Genomic DNA, 21,915 nt, shown 5'->3' with positions numbered 1-21,915 from the left:
AAGCTGAATACTGCAGAAAGTATTAAATGTCTCCCATTTTGCATAACTTTTAGGGAGCGGCAAGGGAATATGCAGGTATCTCACATGGCCACGTTGTTTTGGAGAACAGGAAACTGCTCACTCTCTGCACTTTTCAGAAACCATTTAAGACATATTTGTCCTGACAAGTTTTCCCAGCTGAATCAATCGACCTCTGCCATGGATGTCAACTTCGTATTTGTTAAAAAAAATTTTTTTCCTTATTTTTCATTCTGTTATACACCATTTCTTAAAACAACTAAGAAGTATTTGTTCTTTTAAAGACCATCCTGCCTGCCACATTCTGAACTTTTTCCCTGCACTCCCAAGGTATCACAACACACAGAGTCCTGCAGGTGGCTTTGTGCCTTGCAAGAATTTTACTTGAGTTCGTGTGTGTGTGTGTGTGTCCCCGTAATGCTTGCTTGTTTACCTTCACTCGTCACTCCTTCTTCCAGTTCGTCTCCTTTCTGCAGTTGGAATGAAAGCGGGGGTGGGGAAGAGAAAAGAAATATCAGCATATCCTCAGAAAGTCCCTGCATAGTTCAGACCTCTAAGGTGCTTCCAGCACTGGAACAGAGCAATCAAAATAACCAGGTGCACCATTAAAGTCAGTTGATGGCATGTACACAGCTAGTGTGATGTACACACCTTAAAACTAGACCAACCAATATTCCTTCTCTGAAAGGAACAAATACAATTGTGCCATGGGCAGTGGCTGTCTCCACTATCTTGTCCTTTCCATCAGAGGAGGAGGAGGAGAACAGGCCTTTTCCAACTCAAGTCAGGGTCACACCAAAACAGGGACCCCAAATAACCATTTTTCTTACACCTCCGCTAAAAAGGGGGCCATGAATGGACTACTACAGGAATGCAAGCAAGTTCTTCATCACACGGGCAAGCCAAGAAGTTGCTAAGAAACGTTTGCTGGAAAGGTGACTCCCCAACCCACCGCCACCCCAGCCTGAGGTCTGGAATAAAAATCAATTATAGGAAAAATGATTGGATGTAAAAAGTTGGAATAGAATCCACAGTGTGCCCCTGAGCAGTGGGTTGAAAGCCTTCATGCACAAAACGGCAAGCAGTTTCACAAGCAAAATCAAAGGCTGGAGCAGCCATAGGTCTTCTGTCCTCTTTTGCATTTACTGTATCAGGCATATGATCTGCAGGGAGAGCCCTCCTGATCATACCGTGGTCTACTAAAGTTTGGTTTTCCCATTTTCTGGAACAAGCTTCCTATGTAGATTAGGCAATCCTCAGTGATGGGATGCTTTTGCAGACAGCTAAAGACCTTGATGTTTGCCCTGGAATCTCCCGACTGCCGACACTGAGGATTTTGCTTTGTTTGTTGTTGTTTTATACAGCTACTGTGTTTGCTGTAATTATGTGTAATGACTATTTGGATGGCTCAATTGTTGTTATTTATTGATTTGTTTTCATGTAAAGATTGTGAACTGCTTTATGAACGAAAAGTGGTATAGAAGGGCTTTAAAAAATAATTAAGTTCTTCTCATTTATTTTTAAAAGCTGCGTCTTCATTTGCTGCATTCCGCCACCCCAAAGTAGATTGCTCCAGGGATTTGGGTCAGGGGGAGAGGGGAGGTATCATAGGGTCTGTCCACACCTCGGCTTAATGTGGCTTGTGAATCCCTGGTTCCTCTTTTAATTTCCCCTCATCCATGTGGTGTTCTCCCAAACTTTCTCCTCCCTCAGCCTGGAGATTCCTGATGCTTTGAACATCCAAACAGAGCTACATCTTGAGGGCCGGCTCAAGACATTTTGCTGCCTGAGCTGAGGGGCAGGATGGTGCCCTCCCACAAGGAACATACAGAAGCCACTTGGGCTGGCAGTTGAATCTTACTCCGGTGCTGATGAAAGACTAGTGTCTTCCATGGCACTTGAGGGCAGCAGGCTAGCCTAGAGGTGAACAGGGCAGCTGATGCAGCTGCCTCACTCTGCCTCACTGTAGGGCTGACCCTGCATGATCATTTGGGTCAAGAGCACAGTGGACCTACTGCCTGGTGGCATCTCAGGGCAGTAGCCAGGGCAGTCCCACCTCCAGCTCCAGCATTTTGGCCCACATGCAAAAACTTGGGCGCACCTCCCTGCCTTTCTTTGGCCAGCTCGGGACTCTACATTCAGAGCAACCACTGCTAATAGTAACAATTCAATGGCAATATTGAATAATATTGTAATAAAATATTACAAATAAATTAAAAAAACCACACATGGAAAACCGTTGCTTTGCCCTCTAGATGTTCTGGGTGACAACTCCCATCATCCTTGATTATTGGCTATGGTAGCTGGAGCTGAAGGTAGTTGTAGCCCAAAACATCTGGGAGGGACCATATTTTGCTCTGTTTATTTTTCAAAATCAGTCTCCATATGCAGATATAAAGATATATATATACCACCCACCAAATACACATTTGAATTAGAGAGCCATTCTATGAATTAAACAGGTGGGCAGGGGAGGTTAAGCAGATTCTGGGATATACTGTATATTTTGCTCTATAAGACTCACCTTTTCCCTCCTAAAAAGTAAAGGGAAATGTGTGTGCGTCTTATGGAGCGAATGCAGGCTGTGAGGATATCCCAGAAGCCAGAACAGCAAGAGGGATCGCTGCTTTCGCTGCGCAGCGATCCCTCTTGCTGTTCCGGCTTCTGGGATTCAGAATATTTTTTTTTTCTTGTTTTGCTTCTCCAAAAACTAGGTGCGTCTTATGGTCTGATGCATCTTATAGAGCGAAAAATACGGGTACCACTCGAGAGAGGGGGGTGCATGAGCGAGAGAGAGAGTTCTCATTAAACTAGTATGTTTGAAAGAGGGCTAAGTTAAAATCCCTCCCCTCCCTGCTGATGGGCTACTTACTTGCATAGCAGCAGGGAGGGAAGGAATGAATAAATACGATCCCTGCACACACCTCTGACTTTCCTCCCCTACCTCAGCCTATGGCCTCGCGCTGCATCTCCTGGACCTGCCCTATGTATGCAGCAGAATGGACTGCACAGCATGTCAGGCAAATAAACATGATTGCTGAATGCCCCTCAAAGAGAAGCAAAACAAAACCTCAAGTAGAAACAAGCACACCACAGAGAAAGGCTGCAGCCTAGCCCTCTCCCTGTTGTGATAGGCTTGCTCCTTATAAGGTGGGTATTTTGCCTGCTTTTGGAATCTTCCTCCCACCCCCCCGCCCCAGCACAGAGGAGGCTATTGATGCTCATGGCTCTTCACCTTTAGAGATGCAGTCCCTTCTACCGTTTCAATCATGGGGATGGTCTGGTCTACTTACATTGCAGAATCAAGTGGAAATAAGATTCTAATATATCTGAAGGAGAGTCTCCACCCCCATCGTTCTACCCGGACACTGAGGTCCAGCTCCAAGGGCCTTCTGGCAGTTCCCTCACTGTGAGAAGCCAAGTTACAGGGAACCAGGCAGAGGGCCTTCTTGGTAGTGGCACCCACCCTGTGGAACGCCCCCCCACCAGATGTCAAAGAGAACAACTACCAGACTTTTAGAAGGCATCTGAAGGCAGCCCTGTTTAGGGAAGCTTTTAATGTTTGATGCATTACTGTATTTTAATATTTTGTTGGAGGCCGCCCAGAGTGACTGGGGAGGCCCGGCCAGATGGGCGGGTTATAAAGAATTATTATTATTATTATTATTATTATTATTATTATTATTATTATTATTGTAGGATGGAGTGTTCATGTGTAAATATGCACCTGCAGTTCCCTGCAGGATTGGGAACAAAACATCGCAAGCTGGAGCACTCCTGTTCAGAATGCAAGCCAGCCAGCCAGCCATGCCCTTTTCCAGAACACTCCATTCCATGTCCTCCCCCTCTGCCTGCTTTCCCATTCCACATGCAGCTGATGGATGACCTTGGGCCAGTCACACTTCTCTGAAGTCTCTCAGCCTCACTCACCTCACAGAGTGTTTGTTGTGGGGGAGGAAGGGAAAGGAGAATGTTAGCCGCTTTGAGACTCCTTTGGGTAGTGATAAAGTGGGATATCAAATCCAAACTCTTCTTCTTCTCTTGAAACATTTTTTTAAAAAACCCTATACAGGGCTGCCTTCAGATGTCTTTCTAAAGGCTGCATAGTTACTTATCTCCTTGGCTTGGGGGGTCACATAATTACATGCGCGCCAACATTTCTCTGATGAAAATAGGGACGTCCTAAGGGAAAGTGGGACATTCTGGGATCAAATCAGAAACCAGGTCGGCTTCTGTAAACCCGGGACTGTCCCTGGAAAATAGGGGCGCTTGGATGGGCCGTGGAATAGAATCCCTCAGCGCTAATATGTCCACAGCTGCTCACAGACGGCGTTGCTTTTTCCCACTGAGAGGAGCGATGTGCGCAGCCTCTTATGCAGAAACATATCAAAGGAAATTTTTAAAAAGTAGCAAAACAAAAGAAGAGAGTCTTACCACGTCGGTACTGAGCCATTCCTCAATGTCATCCATGACAGAGGACTGTGTGACGGGAATCTAGGGAGTGCAGCAAAGAGATAGAGCGAGGCAGGCAAAAAATAAAACAAGGACACAGCACATCCACAATCATGGCCACAGAATGAGAGGGAAAGAGGAAAGGGAAAAAAAGGTTGGGGGTTGGAGAAAAAAAACATACGCTGTGTGAGATGTATCACTGCTGTGAAGAATTGCAATACAACAACAACAACAACAACAACAACACAAATAAAGCAACGAGCGAAGCAAGAAAACATCTCGGCAAACGAAAAAGGTTGCGATGAGTGAAATGGCCGGGGTCTGGCTGTGTATCTGAGGGGAAGGGCCAGCATGGCTCAGAGTTTGAAGGACCTGGTTCTCTTAAGGCTGGAATATTAGATACGGCTGGATAGGAGGTAAAATCCAAAACATGAAAGAAAGAGGTATCCATGACATGCCCCATTGCTCACCGCAAGAGATCAAGAAATGGAGACGGGAGAAATGAGTTGCACCAATGACAGGGTCACTGGTCTGCAGGTGCAAGGCTTGGGTCTGGTTCAGAAGCAACATGAAAACGTGGCTTAGCATTACGGGGATGAGGTTTGCACACTCCTTCCTCCGTGCATGGAAGGAGGCGGCTGGCAATTTCTTCTGTAGAACTAAGCCTCCGTTCGTTGCTGAGAATTTGCCATGCGTGCAGAAGGTCGCAGGTTCAGTTCCTAGCATTTCCAGGTAGGGCTAGGAAAAACTCCTGCCTGAAGCCCCAGAGATCTTCTGCCGGTTACAGGTGGGCTAGTATCTTGATAGAAATGTGTTTTGTTTAAAAGGCTGGGATAAGAGGGGAAATGGCAAATTTGCAGGTCTTCCAAAATTTCCAAATCAGGGATAATAATGGATAGATCTTTTTAGGAACGAATGCCTGGGGCTTCATTGGCAAGGTGGACCAGCTGAGGAAGGGGCATAAGGTGAGGAGAGAAGAGACAAGAATAGCAATAGGACTCCCCCCCCCCCAGCTTTTGAAATGCATTAGGTCCAATATTCAAGCCTTATAGAGACAGGAATTATTGGAATCCCTTATGAATCCCAGTGGGTGAATAGGAGAAGCAGGCGTGAGGTGAGGAACTAAAAGAGATGGAGGAATCCACCAACATTTCTTAGCTCAGCTGAGCCTTTACTTAACACTGTCCCTTAGTTGGATTTTTTTTATATTTAATGCTACTAAACTTAACTATGGCTCCAAGTGTTTTTGCGGTATTCATATTGCCGAAGTAGTATTTTTCTGCATAAGCAAAGGCTCCTAGTGCTATATTGCACTAGGATGGAAAGCTAGAACCGAAAGCTATGGCCGTACCTCTGCTAGTCATTGTGTCCATGTTTGCAAATGTCCCAGAGGGATGATTGAGGCTGCAATCCCACACCAAATGGCCGGGAAGTAAGCCCCGTCGAATTCAATGAGGCTTACGTCTGAGTCAACATGGGTAGGACTGCAGGCACCAGCGTCACACTTCCCGGTGCTATCCCTGACCTGCACTGGAGGAGAGCGCACTGCCATTTTCTCACTGGGGCTACCATTAGACATTGGGCGGCTGGGATTTTTTCCAGCTCTGTTTTGGAGAGGAATAAACCACTTAGAAACCAGTTTGGCATATAAGCTGCCTAATAATGATGCTAATAAAATCATGTGAATTGAGTAAATCCATAGAGGACAATATCAGATTTTAAAATATATATATCCAAAGGGGTTCTTTTAGACAAGTGGAACGTCCAACTTTGCACCTTTTCTACGGAAAAGGCTACAACTCTGTGGCTGAGAGCATAGGTTCAATCCTTGCATCTCCAGTAGGGCTGAGAATGCTCCCTGCTTGTGATCCTGAGAGCCAGTGCCAAAGTAAACAATGCTGAGCTAGACTGGTGAAGTCCATGTTCTATGCAGACAAGAAACCTCTGCATGTCTCTCACAGAACTTCCATGGGCTACAAAGGATTTTTGGGCCCTATGTTCCAGGGTACATAGGCAGCTCAAACAGAACAGGGCCCAGGCCTCTGGAGTGTCCTGGTCACCCTGTAGGACCTCACAAGTATTCACCAAAATCTACTCAAAACTTTCTTGTGGCTGAACATTGCAGGGAAAATGGGAAAAGCTGGTCTTTAGGAATAATGGGGATCTCCAAAAACCCCCACAGCTTTGAAAACAGCTGCTTGAGATCACCAGAGTCAGACTGGATAAGCTGTCAGCTTCAACATGGACCCAATGAAGAATAAGTTATGAACCCCAGAGGAGATGATGGATAACTCCCAAACATTTAAGGGCCAAATGTTTCCTGCGATTCCACTGCAGATTAGCCATCCTCTTCACTGTAACACTTGAAAGGCACTTTAGTTTCAAAATATGCACTAGCCGAGCATGTGATGTTTCATCATGCAACCCAACACTTCTCTTTAAGAGAACCATGAAACAGGGCTCTGTGAATTCCAACACTCAGGAGTAGAACCGTGGCCATTTAAAAAGTAAAGCATGCAAGCTTCTAGTCCTTGAGAATAAAGAGAAGATACCATAGAGCCCAGGCCTCTCTGGTGAAATTTCCTGGGCTTGGGAGTGGAGATGTGCTCTGCCAGGTGGAATTTGCTTCCGTAAGATGTAGCAAGGGCTGCTAACTTAAGATGGCTTTGGAAAAGGAGGACAGGGCTATGGCTATGGTTTACTTCAACTGTCAGAGGTAGGATGCCTCTGAAAACCATTTGCTAGGAATCACAAGTGGGGAGAGTGCTGATGTGCTTGCCAGAGGCATATGTAAGAGCAGGATGCAGGACTAGACGGGTTATTGGTGTGATCCAGCAGTGTGATCCAGCTGCTAGTGTGACTAGCAGCAGCAGCAGCAGCAGAACTACATAAAATATGGCAAGTACCCAAAACTAATTTTGTCTGTTTGCACAATTCATCCAGGTTGCAGGATCCAGCTTTTCCAGATGCACTTCCAAAAGCAGCATCCTCATTTGGCTCTGACAACTGGCATGACCTGAAGAGGGAAGTTCTAGAAAGCATTGCACTGATATGCTGATATTGACCTACATTGGGCCAGCAAGCAACAGGTCATAAGACAGTGCCAGCCTCACCTTAAGGCTGTGCAAAAAGTAACCAAGTGGGAGTAAGCAGGAGAAAAAGAGATTGCAAGCCCAGGTTCTACCCGCTTGCACAATATAAATAACATGCATACATAGCATACTGATTTGGTTACAAGCCTGACACTCTCCTCATCCTTCCAACAGGTTGTATCATTCCCTCTAAAGTTTTTTAAAAACATTTATTCACTGTCATTTTAATCGACAGCTACTTTAAAGGAATTCCAAACCTGGTCCAGATATAGGGTGGGTGTGAGACACCACGGGTGCCAGCTACTCAGTGCTGTACAGAGTTGGCTTGCATTGCAAACTCACAGGACTGGCTTTCCTCCAAGCTCAACCCTGGAAAGGGAACAATTTGTCTCGAACGAAATGTGGCAAGGGCACTCCCACCACTTTAATAATGCTATTGTCCTGTGCAGATTTGGGGTTGCAGAACAGGGTCATGATGCAGTATCAGATATTTGCTGGTCGTAACCATGGCTTGCCAATTCAGACATCGTGCCAAGCCGTTGTTGACACAATGGTTTTGGATTCCGGCTCCATGGCCAAGTGCAAGCCATGGTGTGCCAGTTCAGATCTCACAGCAAGCTATGCTTAAGCTTCCCAACATCTGGTTTGCGATGAGGTCCATAATGAACCACCATATGGGATAAAACCAGGGACGTGAATTCTAGTATAGTTTGGTGGAATGAAATGACACCAAAAACTGAAGTTTACAAAGGTGAGGGGAATGCATTCTTTTTAATTTCTTTGGCAAAGTCTGGTTTTAGAAGAGGGTATTTTGAGCAACATTTCTGGTCCAAGAGACAATATTAAAATAAAAACTTTTTTGCTTTACCTCAGCAGAAAACCATGCCATACTTGAGTAGAACCATCTGTACTAGGCCACTTGTAACTCCTGCAGTTTGTCAGTTCTGTTACGTACTCTATTAATGGATACGGTTAAGAGCTACCGCTAATTCAGACAGAAAACTGTGTTACGGATTAGTTAGATTCTACAGGGATGCCAAATACATCTGTATTAAAAACAAACAAGGTTAAAATGCCCTGTAAGGGGGAATAAACCAGTCCCCTACAGTTGTTATGGCCGACACAAAGGCTGCAGTATCCTTTTCCCCAAAGTGAACAAACACAAGCCAGCAGCAAATATGGGCAGGGCAGGAGGAAGAGTTTTGTACTCTCCCCCCATCAATTTTAAATAGAGCAGAGAAAGCGAGAGAAATATACTCTGGGCTTCTCTGACCCTTGGGAACAGCACCCAAGCAGAACCAAATTGTAGGATGAGTGACAATAGGGGAGAGTTGGAAAACAGACTCCCTAAACACACCTGATGTTTGTAAGAGAAGGACTGAGGCATGGAATTGCTCTCTGCTTCCTTCTTCTGCATCTTCCCATGCACCCACTCATCTCCCTGGACAGGAAAAGGGAGGCGCTGTTGCCTTTTGAGAATAGAAGAGAATCGAATCCTAGAATTGGAAGGACCACAACCTGCAAAGCAGGAATCTTTGGCCCAATGTGGAGCTTGAACCCGCAACCCTCAGTTTAAGAGTCTCATGCTCTACCGACTGAGCTATCCCAGAGGCATCAGGATACAGAGGGTTGCACATACCCTCTTTGAATGGCTGAATTTGTCAATTTTGGTTTCACTCAGTTTATCATCTTTAAGATCTTAAGCTCAGTTCTCCACATTGTCACACCAGTTTGCAATTCGTTAAAAGCCCTCATTGGAATTCACCGGCTTGTTTGTGCAAACATCTCCTGCGCTCACTTTTTTTTTTTTGCAAAGCACTGTTGCCTAATATAATGCAGTTTTTTCATGTTATTATGACAAATACATACATTTTTAATGGACACTACCACGGTAGCTGCATTTTTGCACACATTACCGGGCTGGAGAACTGCGTTGTGCAATTCGGAAAAGTGCAAATTTGGAAGGACGGCTGCGTTTTGCTTTGTGCATTTGTTTCGAAAAGTATAAATTAGGCTTTGCCTTTAAATGTTAACTGAATCTAGTTTCTCCCCTCATTCCTAAGGTGTTCACCAACAGTGATTGTTCTCCTCTCCTTGGGGAGGCAGCAGAAGCTTCTGGAACACTGTGATACTCTGTTTTGCCTCTCAGTTGTGTGCACTCCCCTGCCCTCAACCCTACTCAGTCCCACGTTTTATCTCTTGCAAGGCAGCTGAGTTGCAAGTCTAAGGAAAGGGAACTCTAAAGCAGAGATGAAGAAGCCATGGCTCTCTAGATGTTGCAGGAATACAAATCCCTGACCACTCGCTACGCTGCTTGGGACTGATGGGAGCTGTAGTCCAAACACCCTCCCCGCACTCTAGAGTTACAGCTTGGCACCCTTTGCTTCTTACTCCTCAGCTCAGGGCACATTAAACATAAGCGAGGGTGCAAGGTCCTTCAAAGCTTTTCCTGCTTGGCTCCCATTGTGGCACCAGGACTGCAGAGCTGAAGGAAAACACACATTTGGCCTCTGCCAGGATGGGTCAAGGGCGCTGTCTTCACTATATTAAACTGTCACCCTGCTTGGATACTTTGCTCCCAGGATGCCATGTTTTCCGAGGAGCTAAGGGGGATTATGGAAGTATATTCCAAGTCCCCATGGACGTAAGGCATTCTGCCTAAAGACTACATTTAGCCTTAGCTAGTAATATGCTTTCACCAAGAGAAAAATCACCCGAGGGGTATATCTACACTAAAATGGCTATATAAGACTTTGACTGTCAAAGCTCCACCCCATCACAGCCCAAGAACTCTGGGAATTGTAGTGCAGCAAGGGTGCTGGGGCTCAGAGCTCAGACAACTACAGTTCCCAAGTTTCCCTGGAGAAGAGGAAATGGCTCAACCATCAGTTCCCAGATGCAGTACAGCATACAAGCTCTGCTCTCTGCTTTTCAATGAGGCCTTTGGGTGATTAATATTCTACAGACTTTTAAATGGTTTTTTTTGGGGGGGCTATTGTTTTGTTGTTTGTTGTTTTAACTATTTATTTGCGATTTTATCTTGTGTTTTTATCTTGTGAAGCGCCCTGAGATCTTTGGATGAAGGGTGGCATATAAATCTAATAAATTTAAAATAAATTAAAAAAATAATAAGAGGATGCCCCAACAACAGATTTGCATTTATGTTCAGCCATATTTAGTCCAGCAGATATACTCCCCTGTTTTGCAGGAAACCCACTTGGAAGCCTCTTTCTGTTTCCGCTGCTCCAGAACTCTTGCCGAGAGTAAATTCAGGGAAGTGTTGAACAGTGTAATATGATCTGAGCTTCTGGTCATACTGCTTAGTGCTGCAGAGGCAGGCTATTAAACTTATTTTATTTCATTTTTTGCGAAACGAAGACAAACCCTCCCCATTTTAACGAGCAGAACTTGTGTTTTGGAGGAAATGTGGATACTGCACATATATATTTCTCTCTTTTTAAAATTGGGACAGTGAAAGGAACTGGAGAGGTCCATGTGAGTTTTGGAAACAAACATGGTAACATACATGTTTCTTCGCTGCCACACATCCCTGTTGAAAAATATCTATCCCCTAACTTTGGCCAGTGGTCCCACTTCCCCACCCCTTCACAGGTGGGGACCCACCTCCTTGCACTGTCCAATTTGCGTTCTTTCAACAGGATGAGTGACAGGTAAACAGAGGATGGTTATGCTATTTAGAGGAGGAGATGGGGGTGAGGACAACAAGGGGGTGGGGCGTCACTCAACTGGCGAAATCCTCCTCACCATTCCTTGCGTCATTAGCCACTTGTCTATGGGCTCCATGTCTGAACTGCCACTTTTACCTCTCCTCTGTGTTGAGAACAGAAATTCCCATTAAAAAGTCAAAAGGTGTGTTGGGGGGTGGGGGGACACAGGGAGACGGCAAAGCAACAGCGAGATGGAGAGATTACAACATTTCCTGAAGACGAGCCCATGACCTCCAGGCTTCAGATACCACTTCACCCATCCCAGGTCTGTAAATTATTACTCACCTGTGGCAAGTAAAAACAAAAACCAACAACCCGAACCAAACCAACTTTCAGATCTTCAAGCGGAATTTTTTTTGGAAGGAAAGGTAGATCATTTCTGAAACACACCATGCTTTCTGATAGGTAAAGGCATACAAGCTGGCAAAATGTGTGTGTGTGTGTATTTGATTTGCAAGGAAGTCTCATCCTCTTCCCAAGTGACAATCTCAGTTTTCTGGCCAGCAATCTACTGTGAACTGAGAGTACCGGAGAATTTTCGAGGGCTTTTTTCCCCTCGGGTGCACACTGCCCCAGGAAGTGGCAGCTTGTGGCTGTCTGAGTTACCCACCTGGAACCCTCTGACCAAGGCAAAAACTCTTTTCAGACAAATAAATGAGTTTCTGGTCAGGTAAACACTACTTGTCAAGTCGTCCTTATATGAAGATACATCAATATTACTAAATTCATGCCTTTTAGCCTGGAGTCACGCCCTCACCGCAACTTACAATATAAAAGCAATAAGATAGGGTTAGCTACTGCTGTTCTAAGGTCTCCCCACCAATTACTAACGTATGCCTCTGCTTAGCTTCTAAAATCTCATGAGATCAAGCTTGTTCAGGGAGGTACAGTAAGGTGCTGTGCACTGCCTTAAGCGACCAGAACCCAGGCAGCTTAAGGTTTTAACAGTGCAATCCTTATGAATGGCTCCTCAGGAGTAAGTCCCACTAAATTCAATGGGACATTTAGGCTGTAATCCCGTATGCAAGGATTTAAAAACAACATGCCAGAAGAAAATCATTTTAGGCCTCCACACTCCACAGGCCTGCCAATTAATGAACAGGTCAGCATACATGTTTTAAATGACTCTGTGTGTGGTATTTTCTAGAAAAGTCAGGAAGCAGTTTCTCCTTGCATCCCTATCCAAACCAAGAGGCAATGTAAACTCCCTGCACCGGCTTCAATTATTCTTGTGAAATGTATTTTCTCTCATCTGTTAGGGATCCTCCTGAATATTCTAACAAACCACTGATGACAGAAAATGTGCATGCACACTGAAGCTCATACCAATAACAAACTTAGTTGGTCTCTAAGGTGCTACTGGAAGGAATTTTTTTATTTTGTTTTGACAATGAGCTACAGTTCACCAACACTTAGAGAACACACTGGAGAGCAAAATGGCCAGAGGATGTCTTGGCAGGAGGGTGAAGTCTGAAAACATGCACGTCTTTGCACACTTTGACCCTGTTGGGTTAACTCAGAGGAGCCCTTTGAACTGACAACGCTGTAGGCTGATAACAGCTACACTGATGGGGGAAAGACAAGCAGCCCAGGGATCCGAAGCATGAATCAAACAGGAGCGCAGGTTAATAGAGAAGGATGCTCATCCAGCTGCAAGGTGCGAGCTTTCTCAGAATTATTATTTATTACATTTCTAGCCTGTCTTGCCTTCCAAAGGAGCCTGGCATCAAAGCGTTATGGCAATGCAATTTGAATTAAAGCAAAAACAAACTTAAAATACTTAAAAACATTTAAAAGCCCATCATAGTAGCTGATTTCAAGGCTGCCATAGCCAGTATATTTCAACCATCAAATTTGCTGGGTAAGCAGGAAGGTTTTTAAATCTTTCCTGAAAGTCAATAAGGGTAGAAACAGAAACACCTCGCTAGGGAAGGCATTCCAGAAACAGGGAACTGCCGCTGAGAAGGACTTGCTCACAGGTCAGTGACAGAGGTGGCACCAGCAACAGGGGCCTCCCCCTGATGATCACAGGGCCCAAGATGGTTGAAACTGGGGGAGTTGCTCATTTAGGTACTTGCCAATATGAAGACCTTGAATTGGGCTTGGCAATCCACCAGCATTTTAGCACAGAGCTGTCGGGACTAGTGACACATGGGCCCATCAGGCTGCACCTCTTACCAACCTGACAGCCACATTCTGCACTAGCTGCAACCTCCAGACTGCCTTCAAGGGAAGCCCCGCAAATAGAGCATTGCAGCAGTCTAAGCAGGATGTCACTAGAGCATGGGCAACTGGGTCCAGGCTATCCTGGTCTGAGAATGGCCATAGCTGGTGACCAGCGTAAGTTGAGCTTAAGTACACCAGAAGCCACCTGGCAAGTCAGTGACAAATCAGAATCCAGAAGTACTCCCAGACTAAGAACCTATTCCATCAAGGGCAGTGCAACCCCTCACAAAACAGTTTGTACACCTAATTCACAGACACAGGAATTGCCCATCATCTCTGTCTTATCAGGATTCAGCCTAGTTTTGGCTCCCAGCCAGCCTTTCGCTGCTTCCAGAAATTTATAAACTGCTTGATCACAAAGTTCCCCAGGTGGTGTACAAATAAAAATAAAAGGTTGAAGAACACTGACTACTACATTCTAGAATATGCTTTGCCTATGCCAGTCAGAAATGCTTCCAGACTCCACCTGTCCACTATTCATTCATTGATTCGATAGAATAATTTACACCCCGCCTTTCAGGATACATATCCTTCCAAGGTCACCTGCAAGAAACATTAAGCTGATTCAAAAACAAAACCTGAAAACATATTTTACTGGAGTGTGAGAATACAAGATGAAGTAAACCTTATATGATACTGGAGGAAATATAAATGGAACAATCTCTGAAAAAAGTATCATGCTTATTATTTCTAGATGTACGCTAGTAGTGATATTCATATCTATACACTGTATTCTTATGGGTTATTTATCTAAATAAAAATCCCTAAAGTGATTTGGTTGGATTTGTAATAATTTGGAAAATTAATAAAAATAATTGGAAAAACCCTTAAAGTATCACCATCTACATATAACATTTATTTTACTTGCTTAAGAGGGGAGTGGGAATCCCATGCCACTTAGTATCAAGATCCTTGGCACAGAGCAGTTGAAGACAAATGGGCCTGGGGTGGGCAGGAGTGAGAAAATACATTTGAGCATCCTGTAAGATGTTCTTCACCTGCCTCTCTCTCCTCTTGGGATCCTTCCCATAGGACCCCCTGTTGCTGTGGCAAGGTGGTGAAATTGGTGAGGAGAAGTCCAGTGTCTGCTAGTCTAACCTCTATTTTTCCGCAGCAGCTTCCCTCCATTCCGTTCATCATGCCCCACAGCTCTTCCCTCTCCTACACACACTCAGACTTCAGGGCCCTCCAGGAAGGCCATGCTCCCACCCCGCACCCGGAATGCAAGGAAACCCCTGGAGAAGGCCAGGTTGAATGCTGCTGCAATGTATGTGCTCTCTTGCGCCCCCAAGAGAACAGAACACTAAAGATGAGAAGGTGAGCTCAAAGGACAAATGTTGCCACCCAAAGGATGGGAAGGCAAACGGGATGGAATCCACAGAGAGATCGGGATTCCTCATCCAGAGAGGTGACTGGGGAGAGAATCACTGCCCTGACCAAAAGGAAAAATAGAGGGTTGTCTTCAGGGAAGACCATTCATGCTCCCAGTTCAGATCACTGGAAAGAAGCAGATTGTAGACAGTTATTTGCACCGCCCACAAGTTCTGATTCATATTTATCCATACAAAGCCAGAGAATCTAAGAGTTGTGCTTGCTTTCTGGGTCAGTGCTCAGTGTGCTGCTAACACACGTAACTGGGGAAAAACAGGCAACCTTCTCAAGAAACGTCAGGCTAGATACCTGTCAGTTCTCTCCAGAAATTAGCATGAAGTATTCAAACCTTAGACAGTTCTAGGAAAACACAATTTAGCACCACTGACCACACGTGCTTCACAGCTCTTTTCTGCAATTTGAAGCTGGACGCACACAAAAATCTCAGGATAGGACTGAAGGAAACACATGAGTCGCATTCAACGCTCTCAGCAAAGCTTGAGAGCAACCCCCCTTTGTCTGCAATGCAACAGGGCAGAGAAGCGACTTACCCCTCCTGCGTTGTGTTTCCGAACATCCAGGGCAGATGCCAGCCCTTTAACAGCCTGGGGGTCTTCGTACGTTACGCTGAAACAGAAGAGGGGCGATGAGCATTGCAAATACCCAGGCAGCAGCAAATGCAAGAGTAAGAACGGAAGACACCGGGAATGTCATCTATAAATTGAAGTCCCAGGAGTGTTGCCAGGTGCCTCCATATAAGAGTTGCATGCTGAGGAGCAAAATATTAAGCCCCAAGCACAGTCATTTATACGTTTCTCTTGTCATTTGTTCTTTTCAAAAACAAACAGCAGCCTCAGGCTTGAGCAGCCGGTCCTACGTTTTCAAGCATTGGCTGTTTTTAAGGGGGGTTTTTTAAATAAAAAAAGTGCTTACCCTCTAGAGTCCCCTTCCCTTTCCCTCTGTAGCTAGTAGCCTTTTTCTACCTGAAGAAATTGCGGGCTAAAAATCAACAAAGCAGGTCTCTCCTCCTAGATGGAGAGGGAATTTCAAAATTGGCTTTGCCCAAGCTCCTCGCTGTCCAATTCTGCAATTTTAAATGTAAATGCAATGAAAACATCACTGAGGTCCTTCCTTGTGTGCCCCCTCCATGAGAGGCTTGGAGGGTGGCAACACGAGAATGGGTCTTTTCTGCAGTGGCTCCCTGTTTGTGGAATGCTCTTCCCAAGAAGACTCACCTGGCACCTTCATTACATATTTTAGGTGCCAGGCAAAAATATTCCTCTGCTCCCAGGCCTTTGGCTAATTCAACAATCTATGGCCTTTTAAACTTTGAAGGTAGCTACTGCTTTTGTTTATTACTATGTTATGTACATTTGTGTTTTTATATTATGACCTTCCCATGAAGAGTGGTACATAAATTTAGTAAATAAAACAAATAACAAATGAATACATCATGAGTGGGGAAACCTTTGTCCTTGCAGGTGTTGTTGAACTGCAACTCCCAATCAGCACTAGCATGCATGGACAGTGGCCAGGGATAATGTAGTGCAGAAACGTCTAGAGGTACAAAGGTTCCTCACACCAGATTTAAGGGTCAATACCAGTGCCTGGAAACCAACAGGTAGCCAATGAAGATGGTATGAGTTGTATGTTCTGGTCCCTGAGCCCCAGCCCAAACCCTGACAGTTGCTGTTTGGACTGGTTGAAGTTTCATGGGCAGCTTTGGGGCAGCCTAACATACGAGAGCATTACAGTCATTTAAGCTAGGATAAAATTAGGGCAGGAGGTTTAACGCAGGAATCATAGGGGTGTAGAAAACGGCCTTACACCAGATCTGACCACATTTGCCCATCTAGTTCAGTATTGTCTACACTGACTGGCAATGGCTCTATAAAGTTTCAGACACAGGTCTCTCCCACTCCTCCCAGAAGATTGAGCTGAGGATCTTCTGCACATAAAACATAGGCTCTACGACTACGTCATGGCCAACCACTAAGGTCTCCAAAGCCAGGTCAGATTGTGCTAGAAGGGACAGCTGCTGGTGCTGCAGCCAAAGCTGGTCAAAAGCGATCCTGGACGCCCCCTGTCTAGAAGAAGTGTCGGATCCAGGAGTAATCTCAAGCTGCAAGCCTGGTCGACAGTGCAGTCTTATCTCGTGCAGGCTGCAAAACTAGCCACTGACCATCACCGAAGGGTCCTTCAGCCCAACAGCTTAGCACGCACACACACACAAAAAGCTAAACTGAAGCAGCATCGCAAATGGTTGATCTCTTGTCATTAATTTCAACTCCACTCCTGAATTCCCTACAGCCGATGGAAATCGGAGCAGGGAGGGGAAACGGTTGAAAGATTTCACAAAACCTAGGATCGCCACACAAAAAGGACAGAAGCAGTTCACTACGTGAAGACCTGCCCATTAGTCAGCCACTGGGTGGAGCTAAAAGACCAAGGACAATAACTCATCTCCTCCCTGGTGCCTGAATGCCAGGGCATCTCTGGTAGGTAGGCCTTTGGAGGCCAGGATTCAGCCAGCCAGCCTTCAGGGTAGTGGCGAAAGCACACTAACCGTGCCTTCCAAAATAATGGGTTGGTGAGGGGGAGGTGCTGCATTCAGTTCCACATGGAAAAGCTGTCACCCTGACACACATACACACACACACGTGCACAAAACCTGCACCCTTTGCTGCATTATTGGCATGCCAGGGTTACTGTACAACGGACCAGTTCAGGCCGTTTATTAAAACAGACTCTGGATGGCCCAGGATAGGGCAAGAATTGTAAATCAATGCAACTGGGAATTCTGCAGCTAACACATGGTTGAGCCGCTCTGGGCCCTTGAGGTGGGCTGCAGAATGAATGCACTGAAGGAATGAATACATGAGCTTAGCGGCTGAGAGACTGATCTGGGGAACAGGGAGCCTCTGGTCCAAATTTCACTTTGGCCCAGATGCTACTGTCCTCTTGGCCTTAACTTCTGCCCCCACAAGGAGCCTGGCTCAGAGCAGACCGTGTTGAGCCTGTGCCCCGCAGGGGAACTGCAGGCCTACAAGGGCCAGTTCGGAGGGCTTAAGAGAACTGCCCAAGTCCCCCACACCTCCCTCCTTCAGGCCCAACATACGTCTTGCGCTGATCAGCCAGTGAACTGCCTCTCGTCTGTGCGAACATGTCGAAGTCATCCCGGGGGTTGGGGTGCTGGAGGGAGCTGAGCGTTCCGCTCACGTTGTTTGCGCCTATATCTGCAGACAAAGGAAACAATATGGCTAAGGATAGGAGTGGACAACCCTTTTCAACCCAAGGGCCATATTTACTTTAGAGCAACTTATTGTGGGGGGGGGGAGTATCACATGCTAGTGGTGGGTGAGGCAAGAGGCAAAAGCGGGCAGAGCAATGAATGAGTATTTTACCTTTGCATAAAGCAGGCTACTTCCTACATCTAAACCCCACTCTCTAGCCTCCATTCAGGCAAGAAAGAGCCATTACTAGGCTCCAAGGACACATGCCAAGCAGAAACACTCAAGAAGGTTTCCAAACAGGGCTGGCAAGGGGTGCAGCCTGTGAGAGTCCCAGGGGCCAGATAAGAGGTGTATTGGGGGCTGCTTTTGGCCTTCACGCTTGCAATTCCCCATCCTTGCTGCAGGAGAAAGCCAGAGCCGCCACATGAGCCAGCCAGACAGAAGAATGCACATTTTTGCTTTGAACATTTTGCTCTGTCCCAAAGACTGGTTCTAAGCACACCTGCAGCACCCTCTCCCAACCACCGAGTCTAGAGTTGGACATACAGCTACGCATCTCCAGTGGATGGAAGCATCAGACTGAACATGGAAGCACAGCTTTGTGAAACGTTAGCTCATTGGCTACTTACGTCTCCATTGCTATACATTCTCTGGAGGGGATGATGTGAAGCAGAGAAGCTGCGGGAGGGGAGGGGATGCTTCCTCCACCAGCTACTTTGCCCTTGAAACTCACTCTCCACCTCCCCACAGAATCCCAACATCTAGGCTTGTGTGAAAAACATAGATCTGAAGCCCTTTTTTCAGCAAGGAGGGGGAGAGAGAAAAGACAACACGCTTCCCTAAGGAAAGGGAGTTAGTGGAGGGGAAAGGGCTAAGCACCCCATTCTTCCTCACCCCTCTGATGTCCAAGGGCACTTTGCAACAGAGGTTCCACCCAGATCATACATTTAAAGCACATGGATTCACCCAAAGACTCCTGGGAACTATAGTTTGTTAAAGACGTTAGAAACTGTAGCCCTGAGATGGGTAAACTACAGTTCCCAAGATTCTTTTGGGGGTAAGCCAAGTGCCTTAACTGTATGATGCAGATGCAGCGAGGGGGGGTTAGCCTAACTCAGCACTCAGTGTATCATGACCTGCAATTTGGCTCAGACAATCCCATTTGAGCAGGATTGCTAAAAGAGCAGTAGACTCCACTCTGTTTATAAGATGGACAGATGTGGACATCATAAGCTTGCAGGACAAGATGGGACGCCACCCTTAACTGCAAGCACTACTTGTCAGAGCCATGTGACCTTCTTCAGGAACCTGAAACATGGAAGAATCTCCAGGGGAGTGTGCTGTGGACTAGCTCCATACTACACCAGTTCCCAGCACCCCTGGAAAGGCAAAACACATACCAAGCCCGGCGAGTTGGGTCGAAAGTGTGGATGCCGGCGCCGTGTTTCCAACCATGGGGCTGACCACTGCCGGGGAGCCAGGCCCCAGGTCTATTAAGTTGTCTTCAGTCACCTCGCTGAGAACCTGTTGAGCCAATTGGGACACCAGAAGCAGTCACATAAGGTAGATGCATTCCATGGGACAGTGCTAGTCAGAGTGGCAGAGCCTTTCTCGAACACGGCTACGATTCAGGAAGCCCTACGCCAGCCTTCCCCAGCCTGCTGTCCTCCAGCTGTGGCTGGATAACAACCCCCATCATTGGACATGGTAGCTTGAGGCAGAAGCACAACAAGATCTGGAGGGAACCAGTTTGGGGAAGGCTGCTCTGTCTAAGAACAGAGAAAGCTATGGGAATCTACCTGGTGTCTCCAACACCAGGTATGGAATTTGGCTTCTTGAATTTCTAGTCCAACATTTACTTCATTTGTATAATTTATTCTGACAGCATATCAGGAAAGATGTCAATTTTTTAATACTATACAGGGTGGTGTTTCTTCTTTTTTTTTACTAAGTATACAGACCCTCATACTCTAAACCCATTTTTTAATTCCTCGCCGATCATACTGCAGCCAAAGAGGTCAAAGTTCTGCAAAATCCTTTCCTTGTCCAAAATGCAAAGTTAATATACTTGAGTTTTCTGCTTATGGAATTTGGGTGAGGTGGTGGAGAAAAAAGAAGCAGTGGGGAGGAAAGGGGGAGAAATAAATGGGCAGTCTTGTTGGGATTAATGAAACACATTTGATAGCATTTGAGTTAAATGTCAGTCTTTTGCCCACACAGACAGTCATTTTACCTTTCTCTTTATGGTATGAACCATCAAACCAGAAAATCTTCAGCAAACCATTGTTTCCAAACTGGGAAACTATGGATACCAGCTTCGGAACAAGCCAGGATATTGAAGTTGGTAAACCATGATTTCCCTGTTTGGGTGGAACAAGAAACTATGTTTAATTAGAGGCATCCTGGTTTAACTGAAGCTCATGCAAAGGGAAAACACCGATTCCTATCTCAGCTTATTTTCAAGATATAACCCTTTAAACCATCTCAAGAGCTTGATATCTGGATCATTTCTGTATATCCCATTCAGCTCAGCTTGCTCCTGTCTTTGTAACCTGCAAGCAAACTACCTCACATTTACCTACTTAAATGCAATTGATTTAAGAGCAAAGGGGCTCCAAACTTCATCACAAATATCAGAAAGTGTTCTGGCAAGGACTTTGCAGCAGCAGTAGCACCTCACTTTCAAGGTTGAGTTTTGCCAAGCCCAAGGTTAGCAATTTTGCACTGGACAATCCTGTCTTATTAGAGAAGCCCAGCAGGAGGACTTACCCCGTTGCTTGCGTTCTGTGCAGACCGACCCAACCTGTATCGCTCAAATCTACAGCAGACAAAAAAAGAGGAGAGATTAAAAATGGCATGTAGCAATTTTGAAATGTGCAAGTCTTATGACAAAACCCAGGATGCACAAGGAAGGATCTGTCTTTTTCCGGTTGGGGTGGTGGGAAGCCGACTGTAGCCACAGAGACCAGCATATGATCACAAGGGTTGCTGCACTGTCACACCTCTAGGAATGGTTGGAAGCAACCCCATCCAACTTTCTCACCCCAAAACCTGCCATTACAATGCTGAAGGCCAGCCACCAGGGAGAGGAGTCAATGGAGGAAGATTGGAAGAAATTTAAAATTTATTTGCGGAAATACTGTAAAATCTTTGAATGCTGAGGACATTGAAATGAATCGCAGGGGCTTTAGCAACATAGTAAAATGTAAGATTGGATTAATAACAGATAAATTAATTGGATATGAATTTGCTGAATTAATTTTTTAAAAAGGGATACAAGAATGGGAGTCGTGAGGAAGTTGGGAAAATAAGTTAATTGAAGATGAGAAATCATGAAAGAGGGAATTTTTGTTTCTTGTTACTATATGTGTTTTTATCTCTCTTTTTTCTTTTTCTTTTGATGTGTTTAATGTTTGTATCTTTGTATTGTATTGTTTTTTGTGATTTTGTATTCTCTTCGTCTTTGTATGCTTTTCTATTGTGAAAACTTAATAAAATATTTATTAAAAAAAATATACAATGCTGAAGGCCAGCCTTCTTCAACCTGATGCCCTCCAGATTTTTGGGACTCCAGCTCCCATCAGTCTGAGCCAGTATGACCCATGGTCAGGAATGACAGGAGTTGCAGTCCAAAGCATCTGCAAGTATATTATGGGTTACAAAAGGCTGCTGGTGTAGGTCAGGGATGGATAACCTGCAGCCAGAGCCCCACAAGTGACATCAGCAGCAGGTGTTTCCAGCTCTCTTAGCCAGAATGGATCAAAGGGGGCTTCTAGCTCCATCGACAGCATGGAA

General features: G+C 45.5%; 1 protein-coding gene across 3 annotated transcripts in view; it reads right to left on the bottom strand.

Moving 5' to 3' along the window:
• The window catches only part of TOM1L2 (target of myb1 like 2 membrane trafficking protein), a 57,864-nt gene that overhangs the window by 8,260 nt on the left and 27,689 nt on the right, over positions 1-21,915 (bottom strand). The window contains exons 9-15 of one of the 3 annotated variants that reach the window (XM_081169569.1): positions 20,890-20,938; positions 19,521-19,644; positions 18,006-18,123; positions 15,439-15,514; positions 11,328-11,393; positions 4,453-4,512; positions 452-488 (exon numbers count right to left, since the gene is read on the bottom strand). In XM_081169569.1, the coding sequence (XP_081025695.1) occupies positions 452-488; positions 4,453-4,512; positions 11,328-11,393; positions 15,439-15,514; positions 18,006-18,123; positions 19,521-19,644; positions 20,890-20,938 (530 nt within the window). The remainder of the gene's footprint in view (positions 1-451; positions 489-4,452; positions 4,513-11,327; positions 11,394-15,438; positions 15,515-18,005; positions 18,124-19,520; positions 19,645-20,889; positions 20,939-21,915) is intronic. The other 2 variants (XM_081169570.1, XM_081169571.1) reach the window with 2 other exon arrangements.

This window comes from Podarcis bocagei (assembly GCF_964188305.1).
Source record: "Podarcis bocagei genome assembly, chromosome: 14".
Lineage (NCBI taxonomy): Eukaryota > Metazoa > Chordata > Lepidosauria > Squamata > Lacertidae > Podarcis > Podarcis bocagei.
This window is presented reverse-complemented; position numbering and strand designations above follow the sequence as displayed.